This window comes from Salvia miltiorrhiza, unplaced genomic scaffold, assembly GCF_028751815.1.
Source record: "Salvia miltiorrhiza cultivar Shanhuang (shh) unplaced genomic scaffold, IMPLAD_Smil_shh original_scaffold_447, whole genome shotgun sequence".
In the NCBI taxonomy this organism is placed as follows: Eukaryota; Viridiplantae; Streptophyta; class Magnoliopsida; order Lamiales; family Lamiaceae; genus Salvia; species Salvia miltiorrhiza.
Window position 1 is genome coordinate 188,464 of NW_026651550.1, and position 12,390 is coordinate 200,853.

General features: G+C 39.9%; 1 protein-coding gene and 1 pseudogene across 1 annotated transcript; one reads left to right on the forward strand and one right to left on the reverse strand.

The window, feature by feature from the left end:
- The first annotated feature begins 1,880 nt into the window (after positions 1 to 1,880).
- Positions 1,881 to 3,684, forward strand: LOC131004656 (AAA-ATPase ASD, mitochondrial-like). The gene is made up of 2 exons (XM_057931361.1): positions 1,881 to 1,892; positions 1,927 to 3,684. The coding sequence occupies exons 1-2, from the start codon at positions 1,881 to 1,883 to the stop codon at positions 3,511 to 3,513; spliced, it is 1,599 nt and encodes a 532-aa protein (XP_057787344.1). The 3' UTR covers positions 3,514 to 3,684.
- An 849-nt stretch (positions 3,685 to 4,533) lies between these two features.
- On the reverse strand, positions 4,534 to 5,510 carry LOC131004657 (AAA-ATPase At3g28510-like; annotated as a pseudogene).
- Positions 5,511 to 12,390: the final 6,880 nt, after the last annotated feature.

The following is a 12,390-nucleotide window of genomic DNA, read 5'->3' on the forward strand; positions in this document are numbered from 1 at the left end:
CAACTGCAATTGTCACACACGCATTCATCGTTGTGTATAGGCTTCCAGTATCCTTGCCACGTGCAAGAATCATTGCGCCCTTAGTGATTTTCCAATAATCACCAGAGAAGTGTGTATCACATCCTTCTCTTGACAATTGCTTGACGGAGATCAAGTTCTTCCTCAACTCTGGAATGTGTCTCACGTCCTTCAATTTCCATACAGATCCATTGAGTTTGATCTGTACTTCTCCTATGCCCACCACGCTGCATGGGTGATCATCTCCGAGATATACTTCTCCGAAATTTCCCGACATGTAATTTATGAAGGAATTTCGATTCGAGGTGGCATGGAAAGATGCTCCAGAGTCTATGACCCAATACTCGGCCCTTTTCTCCATGGAACATATCAAGGCATCGCCTTCTTCTTCAGCCACAACATTGGCTTCGGTCTTTGTCTCGTTTCCCTTTGAAGGTACTTTACACTGCGTTCTGTAGTGTCCGACCTGACCACAGTTCCAACATTCAACAGACTTTGATTTGTTGGAATTCTTGTGGATCCTGGAGCTCTGCCTGCCATTCCTTGACTTGCTCCGTCCACGCCCTTGACTTCTGTTTGAGTTTCTGCCTCTGCTTTCTGCATTTAAAGCCGCACCTGAAGTGGAGACTACATCTGACTGCCTCCGGATCTCCTCGGTTAAGATCATGCTCACGACATCATCGAACTTCATTTTGGACTTACCGGCAGAGCTGCTAATGGCCGTGACTGTGCCATTCCAGCTCTCAGGTAACTGCCCAAGAATTAATAAAGCCCGGACCTCATCATCGAATTCGATGTCCACCGTGGTAAGTTGGTCCGTCACTTCGTTGAACTCGTTCAAATGTTCTCCAAATCTTCCGCTTTCCGTCATTTTCATATTGAACAATTTCTTGATCAAATGAACTTTATTTGCTGCAGACGGCTGCTCGTACATGCTGGATAAAGCTTTCATGAGAGACGCTGTTGTCTTCTCATGCTTTATGTTGAAGGCGACTGACTTTGATAAGGTCAGTCTGATTGCGCCGAGTGCTTTTCGATCAAGCACCTCCCACTCGTCGTCCTTCATATCCACTGGCTTTTCCTTCAAGGGCTTATACAGGTCCTTCTGGTACAAGTAATCCTCCATTTGCATTTTCCAAAATCCAAAATTCACACCATTGAATTTCTCCATTTTGGAAATTTTATCGTCTGTCGACATTGCTCCCACTCGATCAAAAAACCACGATAATTTTCTCAAAAAATTCGTTTCTGATGTGGAGGTTCAGTTTACACTGCAACCACAGAGCATACTAAGAATTTTAAAAGAATAATTACCGTTGCGCACGAAACACTGTTCGCAAAATTCACTATTCACGAATTCACTATTCACGTGAATAGTACCTGCGCAAGAGAAAAAAAAATTTTCGCCACCAACGTGGCTCTGAAACCAGTTGTTAGGAAATTAGACGCAACTAATTCCGCCCGGGATCTAGTGTGACGCAATATTTTGGATATCGACCGATATGAAACGAGAAAAATAAATGACACCGATATTTTTAACGTGGTTCGGCCAAACTGCCTACGTCCACGGACCCACACCAATATATTAGAGAATCTCAAAAGGAGGAGTACAACAAAATTACCACACTGTATTTTGTATCTGCCTACGCAGAGGCTATCTCTCAACTCACTTTTATCACTCGTGTATAACTTCCACACTGAAGTTTTCTCTCACAAGAATTTTCTCTCTCTCTCTCTTTCTCTATCTCTCTCTAGCTGAAAGTTAGATTGTTGTTTGGTGTTGTGTGTTGGATGCTGCAGAAGAGCTCTCTATTTATAGGAAGATTTGGAGGTGGTAGGTGAGAAATGGTGGTAGGTGGCAAATGGTGGAGGTGGTAGGTGGCTACCTACCTCTATTTTTTCTAACAGACCCAAACGGAGAAAGTGGTGGCGAGTCTGGCGGCAATGGCGACACAGACAGGCAAAGCAGCTGCAGGCCTGACGGTGGTGTTCGCCATGTTCCAAAACTACTTCCCCTGCGAACTCCGCGTCCTAATCATGGAGTGCTACGACAAATTCGTCAATTTCGTGTACCCCTACATCCAGATCACCTTCCCCGAGTTTCAGGGCGACGGCTTCCGCCGCAGCAAGGCCTACTCCGCCATCGAGAGGTACCTCAACACCAACTCCACCAAGCAGGCCAAGCGCCTCCAGGCCTACGTCGTTGACGACTGCGACGCCGTCGTCCTCTCCGTCACCAACAACGAGGAGGTCGCCGATGAGTTCAAGGGCATCAAGCTCTGGTGGACTTCCCGTGAGCATAGCCCCACCAAGCAGTCCATCTCCTTGTGGCCCAGGAAGGATGAGAAGAAGTACTTCCGCCTCACTTTCTACCGCAAACACCGCCACCTCGTCACCACCGAGTATATCAAGCACGTCTTGGACCAAGGGAAGGCCATCACCGTGCAGGAGCGCCGGAGGAAGCTCTGCACCAACAAGGCCGGAACCGCCGGCGGCGGCTGCGGCGGCGGCGGCTATGGCTTCGGCGCCGGTCTGTGGAGCGAGGTGGTGTTCGAGCACCCCGCCACATTCCCTACCCTGGCCATGGACCCCGTCAGGAAGCAGCGAATCGTCAATGATTTGCTGTATTTCTCGAAATCGGAGGAGTATTATAAGAAGGTGGGGAAGGCGTGGAAGCGGGGGTATCTCCTCTACGGCCCCCCGGGAACCGGCAAGTCCACCCTGATCGCCGCCATGGCTAATTTATTACAGTACGACGTGTATGATCTGGAGCTCACTGCGGTCGACAACAACACTGAGCTGCGGAAACTGCTGATCAACACCACCAGCAAGTCGATTATAGTCATCGAGGACATCGATTGCTCCATCGACGTGACGGCCAAGAGGGAAGACGACGACGATGACAAGGAAGAAGACAAGGGCGCAGCAAAGGATCCAGTGAATGAGGAGAAGAAGAAGAAGAAGAAGAAAAAGCGCAGTAATGTGACCCTCTCCGGGCTACTCAACACCATCGACGGGCTCTGGTCGGCTTGTCCCGGGGAAAGGATCATCGTTTTCACGACCAATCATGTGGAGAAGCTGGATAAAGCACTGATCCGGAGGGGGAGAATGGATGAACACATAGAGTTTTCCTATTGCGGGTTCGAAGCGTTTAAGATATTGGCCAAGAATTATTTGGACACTGATTCACATGAATTGTTTGCAAAGATTAGGCAGCTGCTCAAGGAGACGGAGATGACTCCGGCCGATGTTGCTGACAAACTCATGCTCAAATCGGATGTGGAAGATGCCGACACTAATTTGCTGAGATTGATCAAAGCGTTGGAGGAGGCCAAGGAAAAAGCCAGACAGAAAGCGGAGGAAGAGGACAAGAACAAGGCCGAGAAAGAAGAGCAAGAGAAGAAGGTGGCAGAGGAGAAAGCCAGGAATGGGAGTACTGGTGATCAATCTTTGGATAATGGAGTGAAAGAAAATGGTCAAACAATTAAATTATGATGATATATATGTGCGCGTGTGTGTGTCAGTGTGTGCGCCAAGTGATGTGTATGACATGTAAGATTTGTTGTTAAATCCTTAATTAGTGTGATATGTATGCATGCATGTTTATATCAGTATTGAATTAGTAGGATAAATGATGCAAAAGTGGTGGTACCGTGGTAGTGTATATATTCATTTGTTGATTAATCTTCAAACTAATATTTCGAGCATATTCTAATAGCCATTTAATTAAGGTGTAAGAGATTAACACGGTAGCATACTGAAATAAATTGAAAGTAGTGAATATCTGATGAGCAAGTAAACGGACGGAGCTGCAGGTTTCAACTCTCTACGTACAACCCATATATATTTAATACTATTAGATTGGGCCCAACCAAATTCCTCATTAATGATGATGATAGATCTTCCAAAACTTGCAACTTCCACTAAAACGAAATACTTGCAGAATCAAACCTTCTTCTATATTATAACAGTGTAAAGAGATGCATATATTGATGATGATTGGTGTGAAATTGTTGTTGTATATTATTATAATTATTACTCTACTCCAAGTTCAAAGTATAAGAGAAACTAATCCAACCATACCTAACATATACGTACGAATACTAGCAATTAGGCACCATTTTCTGATAATATTCCATTCGTGGTAGCACCACCATTTTGTTGTTTCTTCTTCTCTTCTTCTTCGGCAGCCTTTTTCTTCTTCTTCTTCTTCTTCTTCTTGGGCAGCCTTTTTCTTTTCCTCTTTTTCTTCTTCTTCCTTGGCTAATTTCTCTTCCTCCTCGGCTTTGGCTTTGAGCTTGGCCTCCTCTATCGCTTTCACCAATCTCGTTAAACACCTCTCCTTGTCTTCTCCGCGCAATTTGGGCATCAAATTTTCAGCTACATCCGCGGGCGTCATCTTCGTTTCCTCCAACTGCAGCCTGATGCTCTCGAACGTATCATCATGCTCTTCCATGTTCAAATAGTTCTTCGCCAAGACCTTGAAGGCCTCGATCGAAGCCGCAATAGGAGAGCTCAATGTGCATATCCATTCTCCCTCTTCGAATGAGAGCTGGATCGAGCTTCTCCACATAGTTGGTGGCGAATATGATGATTCTCTCTCCCCCACAGGCCGTCGATGAAGTTGAGTAGCCCTTCGCTCGTCTTCTTCTTCTCGGCCTCCTCCATTTTCTTCTTAGTCCGTCTTGTCTCTCTGCCCCGTCAGCTCCAGAGAGCAGTCGATGTCCTCGATGACGATGATGGATTTGGCGGAGGTGTTGATGAGCAGCTTCCTCAACTCCGTGTTGTCCTTCACCGACGTGAGCTCCAGATCATAGATGTCGTATTCTAAGAGATTAGCCATGGCGGCGATCATGGTGGACTTGCCGGTACCAGGGGGGCCATAGAGGAGATACCCCCGCTTCCACGCCTTCCCCACGGACTTGTAATAATCCTTAGATTCTGAGAAGTTGATGAGATCATCGATGATCTCTTGCTTCTTCCGGGGATCCATGGCCACCTCGCTCCACAATCTCGCTGCCCTTGTTGTTGGTGAAGAGTTTCCTCCGCCTCTCCCTGACGGCGAGCACGTGCTTGAGATACTGATCGCAGACGAGGTGACGAAACTTTGTATGGAATGTGAGGGTGAAGAACCTCTTCTCCTCCTCCGTATGAGAAAAGGAGATGGTGCGGGTGAGGGGGAGGGTCTCGCGGGAGCTTGACGCCGTTCGCGGAGCACGGTGGTGGAGTGGGCGTTGAGGTACCTCTTGATGACGGCGTAGGCTTTGCTGCGCTCGAAGCCGTCGGCTTGGAACTCGGGGAAGCTGATTTAATTTGGATGTAGGGATATAGAAATAGTTGACGACTTTTCTAGTGTAGCGTTTGAGTGGAGCACTGAGTTCGCGAGGGAAGTAGTTTCGGAGCATGGCGTAGGCCACCATCAAACCTCCCACTACAGACCCAAATTGCCTGACCATTTCAGCCATTGGATTTCTAGTTATCTTTGGATTCATCGCTCTCTTTCTATAACTTTTGCTTATTTATACATGTATACGAATCTTGGATGCCAAGTCTCGACCCTCATGCTTAAGCTAAATATAAGGAAAAAATAAAATCAATCATAATATAATAAAAAGATAATTAATTACTCCCTCCGTCCACTAATTCAAGACCTAGGAGGCAAAACACGGGCTTTTATTAGTTGGGTGGAGAAAGGGACCCACAAAATGTATTGTTTATTGGTTGAGTGGAGAAAGAGACCCACAAAGTATATTGTTTATTAGTTGAGTGGAGAAAAAGTGTATTGTTTATTGGGACCCACCAATTAAAATATGAATAAAAATTTACTAAAAATAGATAGGCCTTGAGTTGGTGGACGGACCAAAAAGAAAAGTAAGCCTTGAATTAGTGGACGGAGGGAGTATCATATTAAGATTTATAATTATTTTTTATATTTATTTGAATTAATGATTGATTATTTGAGTTAATTAATTCAAAGTTAGGGTATATAATTTTTTAAAATTTTAATTTTTAATGATAAATATTAATTAGAGTTCATAATATAATATTATTTTTTATTTTTACAATACATAATTATAAAATAGACAAATTAAAAATGGTACACACTAAATTATAGGACAGAAGATCTGATCCGACAAATGCATGCGTGCTTTTGGTTAGTTTTCTTTTTACTTACTAATATATTCCATCGGCGGATCTTATGCTACCTTAGTTTGGCCTTATTGAAGATCAAGTTGTAAAATTGCATAAATTATTAAATATGATAATGCAGGCACACGATTTTTTACTAAATATTTATTGATTTTATATTTTATTTATTATATTATTGACAAAGATATTACTATATCATAAAGATAGAGAACAATTTATTTGGCAGCAAGTCAAATCTTAATATTGATATATATCAATCTTCAAGAGCTAATAGGATCGTGCCTCGTCAGCCCTAGGCCCATAATCATGTGGGCTCAAGCCCAAAGCCCGACTCTTCCTACAGCTATAAATAGGGGTCTACACATTAGTTCTAAACACACACCAAATGACCAAATCATAATTCAAGAACTCAAGAATTGGAGGAGAATTCTCTCCCATATTCAAGGCGTCTCATCGAGGTTTAAAATGTTCTTCGTGGAAGCAGCCAAAGCTCAAGTCAAGCTCAACGTTCGATCCAAAAATAAGGCGAAGGCTCTCTGCATCAACGTTATAAATCACAAAGCTCAAGATTCAAGGCGTTCTTCGTGGAAGCAATCCAAAGCTCAAATCAAGCTCAACGTTCGATCCAGAAATAAGGCGTAGGCCCTCTGCATCAACGTTCTAAAGCCCAAACGTTTATTTCGAAAACAAGACGAAGGCCCTTCACATCAACATTATAAAACTCAAATATCAATCTAAGAAGATCAGATGCATATTTCTCCAACAATTCTCAAGGGCTACTCAAAGACTGAGAAGAATCAACTTGAATAGAATAATAAGAGGATCAAGTAGAAAATCGCAACCTGCACAGATATATTTGGTCTACAAATATTGAAGTTGTACGCAATTTTGTATTTATCAAATTAAATACATAAATTTGTGTTTACACATACACATTTATTCTTATTACGAAATATCAGAGCCAATGGCCAAGACTTTTAATCAATGACAATAAGGGCTATGTGATAGCGAGAATGCTATTTTTCGTGAGAATTGAAAATATTATATAAGTCAGTATATAGTCTTACATAAGTTGTTTGTAGTAATTGAATAACGGTATATATTCAATTATTGATAAATTTTTCGTTTTCTCCAGAATTTGAACTCAAATATTTTTTTACCCCTCTAAGTGAATATCAATCATGGAATTTAAAAATATAACATTTCAAATTTATTTTTATTTTTTACTACATTTGTCCATTCTCATTTGATCTCCGTCCTAATTCATAAATCTAATCATATATGTTCCATTCATTCATTTATCAAAGTTAAAGTAATAATTAATTTTTAATTTATGGATGTGCGGGCCGGTTTGGGCCTTTGATTGATGTAACACCCTAATCTAATTAAAGTGTTAAATATAAATTTAAATAATTTTTGACAGCGGAAATAACATAAAGATTTGGATTATTTTCAAGAAATAACTTTTTAAATAAAATACTTGAAATAACTTGAAAAGAAGGCCAGCCATGCTAGGAAGCTAATATGATAACATTAAACTTGATAAGTTACACCAAAATCTCAAGAGTAGTTTGAGACTTCGAAAACTGTACAAAACAAAAGGTTAGGTGTAACTACAACATTATATTTTCTAAAAATATTTACTTGACGCGCCCATTCGATCCTCTACGCGTCTCCAACCTTAGTTACCTGAAAATGTTAAATATGGGATGAGCATATGAAATATACTCAGTGTGGGAAACATGCAATAATTGTCCACGTTAATAAAATGGTCAACACATACGCACTGCACTGTACTGATAACTGAAATTCGCGCGGTGGCATACCAAGGACTTTAAAGTCCTGGACCCATTGAGCAGGCCCCTGGCGAATAGGTTGCAACCATAACTGTAACATGAAATCGCATTGTGGCATACCAAGGACTGTGAAGTCCTGGACCCATTGAGCGGGCCCCTAGCGATATAACTGAATTTACAACACATATGGCAAACACATACTATTAAAATGGACAACCATTAACCACAGCATGTACTGAAATAAATCCCACACCTGAAACTTTAACTTTGAAATTGACTGCGAGAAATTAAAATTCACGTCCTAGTCGCGCCGCACCTAGTCAGATAAATTCGAAAAAACAAAACATAAGGACCTAATTGAACTTTAAAAATAATAATAATAGTAGTTTAAATCTTAAGAATTTATTATCATAAAATCATTTGGAAAATAGTTGGTCTAATGAATCAAATAATAAAATGTATGCTTCTTTAAAACTTTGAGTTGGGATTTAATAAAAAAAATAATCAGGCCCAACTTAATAATGCAATTTAAAATATGAAGTCCAGCTCATTTAAAATAAGAGCCCAACAATTAAATTAAAACCTTCCTAGGCCCAAGCCCATACTTCCTTCTCTTCCTTAAATCCCTAATTTAACTCACTTCCACCTAGGGATGGCAATGGGCCGGATCTGGACCGGATCCTGCTTGGTCCAGATCCAGATCCGAATTTTCTTGCTTAGATCCAGATCCGGTCCAGATCCATTGGATCCAAAAAAATAAGATCCAGACCCAGATCCATTAGATCCACAGGGTCTCGGGTCCAGATCCAGATCCATACTTTTTACTCTTTTAAAACATTTATAAATTTTGAATTAACTAAAAAAAATCGAATTTTATCTAGAGTATCAACAATTATTTAAAAATAAATATTAAATCATAACCTATATAAAAATATTAGTATAAAATTTCATAATAAGTAAGAATATGATATTCAAGTACTAAATAATATATTAGTAGATACACACTTTTAATTGTATATATAAAAATGGATGAAAAATTAATTATCATATCATTACAATCAATTTTATCTCTATCTTCATCACAATATTCAGTAACAGTGGAACAATGTGTCTTCCATTTTTACATTGAAAAAAAAAATATTATCAATATAAATAAAAGATATAATAATAATACTAATAACAACAACTAAAATTTAAATTAAGATAAAATAAAATATTATTTTTAATAGAATTATATACATTATTTATGAAAATAGATGTTTAGATTAGTAATAGATCTTTAAGGTAGAGTTTGATAAAAATAAAATAAAATATATATATATTTTTATATATAACCGGATCCGTGGGCCGGATCTGGACCGGATCTGGGTCTCAATACTTTTGCTCCAGATCCAGATCCGCAAATCTTAAGAGTAATCCAGATCCGGTCCAGATCCATTGGATCCATTTTTTACAAGGTCCAGATCCTGTAAAAAGGATCTGGATCTGCGGATCTGGACCGGGTCCAGGATCCATTGCCATCCCTACTTCCACCACACAAACACAAAATACGCAGCCCCCATTTCCCCTTCTCCCTCTCTCTATTGGCCACCTGCCGCCGCGCCACCGGACGGCAGCGCCGTCGGCGGAGACCGGCAGCTCCGACTTCTCTCCCTCTTGCCCTCTTATCTCTCCTCACCATCCTCTCTGTCCTTTCCTCACTGTGCCCCAGTCGCAGCCGCAGCTCCCCTTCCCTTTTCTCCGGCGATCCACGTCGCCTGCCACCACCTTTTCTTGCCCGGCAGAAGCACCGCCGTCGCCGTCCCACGACAGACAGTAGCAGCCGCCCAGCCACCTCCTCCCCCTAACTCTACTGGAACAGCGGGGCAGCCGCCGAAGCCATAGCGCCGCCGCCGTCCCTGCTTCTCTACACCGCCGCCTCGGCACATGCAGCGGCGGCCGTTGCTCCGACAAGCAACCCCTTACTCCATGTCATTTTAATTCCCTCCATTATTCTAGGTTTCTAAATCTAAGTTTCTTTATTGAAAAAAAACAGTGAAATATGCATTCTATTTCAATTTCTTATGAAATACAAACACTAAATTTATTGATGTATGTATGCAAGTTTGGATTTGGAAACTCTTGGTTTTGGGCAGAAATTAGAGAAACTATTGAGATGCTGAAATAAAATTACATAAGCTCTGTACAAGAATTAAAATTACCACTTGAATCGAAAGCAGCAGAAACAAGAAGTTGATTGCTGGGTTTTTGAGTTATTTTCAGAAAATGAAAGAATTTAACATTGGAAAAATTGAGGCGGTGGAAAACAGAGGTGATAAAGGCTGATGTTTTAAATAAGAAGGCTTGAAATGGTGCTTGCAGCTCAAGAAAGTTTGAGATGAAACGTGGCTGTAGCATAAATCAGATCACGTGGCTGATGGAAATAAGCTTAGAATTTGTGGTTAAAATTTAATACATATCTTGGCTAAGGAAGAAAAACACGTATTGCCTTGATTTTATAAAATGCTATGGGCTTAAATTTCAGCCCAAGGAAAAATATATAAATAAAATACACATAAGGCCCAATATAGAAGATTTGCAAATGTTTATTTTATTGGCCCAAATATGACTTAATATTCTTGAGCATAAAATTTTATTGCTAAAGTCGTAATATGTAATCTAAATTTATTTATCTAACTAGGGGCGCGACTAAACATATTCATAAATTCGACTCATAGATATATATATATTAATAACTCGAAACTTCAATAATTTTCAAATAAAAATTGCAAAGGAACTAAACGGTTTTGGGCTGTGACAATTGATTTCAGTCTAATAGTACAAGATTTCAATTAATAATTTTGAAAAATAAGAGAGGAAACTATTGAAAAGTTCTCTTGATAACAATGAAATCACCACAATAAAGAACAAAGAACATCAGTGATAATTTATGTGATTCGAGCATAACGATCTATGTCTAGGTAATCCAATAGAGAAAATCCACTAACATGAGCGAAAATAATAGTTCAAATTGAGTGACAACAAACTCTCAATTACAATAGATCTAATATTCTCTCTCATCTCACTCTAATTACTTTATCTCGATTCCTCATACTCAAATGAATGACACAAGATAACTCTCTATTTATACAAGTAACTACTGCATAATCGTCATCAATAAATAAAACTCTATCAAATAACTAGATTTATTAATTTACAACTTAACAAACTTAACTTTCATCATCTAAGTGTCATTAGCTAACACATCAACTAACCCCAATTAGCTAATCTCATCAGTCAACCTTACCAGCTAACTATATCAATTATATCTGTCAGCTGTATGTGTGTGTTGATCAAGTTATAAAGTGATTAATGTCTAAAATTAGGTATCAAATTCGAATTCACTGTGACACGATCTTTAAATTTCTTTATTTAATAATGTTTATCTATAAAAAAAATTATATTTGTTAGCTACCTCTATTAGCTTATCAGCCCCCATGAGTTGAACTTGTATCTTATATAGAATACTAAAAGTTTCTTCAAAATAAATAAAATACTAAAAGCAATACATAATTTCGAATAGGACGAATTGTCATGATTATGTATATTTAAATATTACCAAATCATTAGGGCTATCAAACCTTCTGGGACGGGCCATCCCGGCCCAACCCAACGGGCCTAGGCAATTTGGGCCGGGCCGGGTCGGGTCGGCCCAAAATTTCAGCGGGCCTCGAAAAATGAAGCCCAGTCCAGCCCTATACGGGCCGCCGGGCGGATCGGGCCAAAACGGGCCAAAAAAATGATAAATTAATATATATATATATATATATATATATATATATTACTTCCAAAAATTAATAAATTAAATCAAATTTAAAGAAAAAAAAATTGAAGACAAATTCGATGAAACAAATAACAACCACCAAAATAATAATACAAAAATATTACTCCCTTTCAAGTCGAAATAAAGTAAAAGGACCAACAATTTGAAAGCTTAATCACGTTCGTAAGATGCTGAATTAGAAAAGAATATATTTTTATAATGATTAGTAAACTAAGAGTCCAAAACTAGCAGATTAGGGAAATATAATTAAATGATGATTTAAAAATCCCAATTGACTAATTATTACTTATTAGACTTATTTTAGTTATTATATTGGAAAAAATGTCTATTTTCTATTAATTAACCGACCGGGCCAATTTGTCCCAAAAGCGGCGACAGTAGCTCCGGTCCTAGCGGCGGCACCAGTCCTGCCTAGCCATGAAGTTGGTGCACTGGTCCAAGTCCAAGCAACTACACCACAGCACCAGTCCAACCACTTGTTGCTCCAGTCCAAGCAACTGCACTAGTCCAACCACTTGTTGCTCCAGTCCAAGCAACTGTTGGATGATAGGCCCAAGCTGGTGCTGCGGTGGCTGCCGCTGGACCATTAGCCCAAGCTGGTTC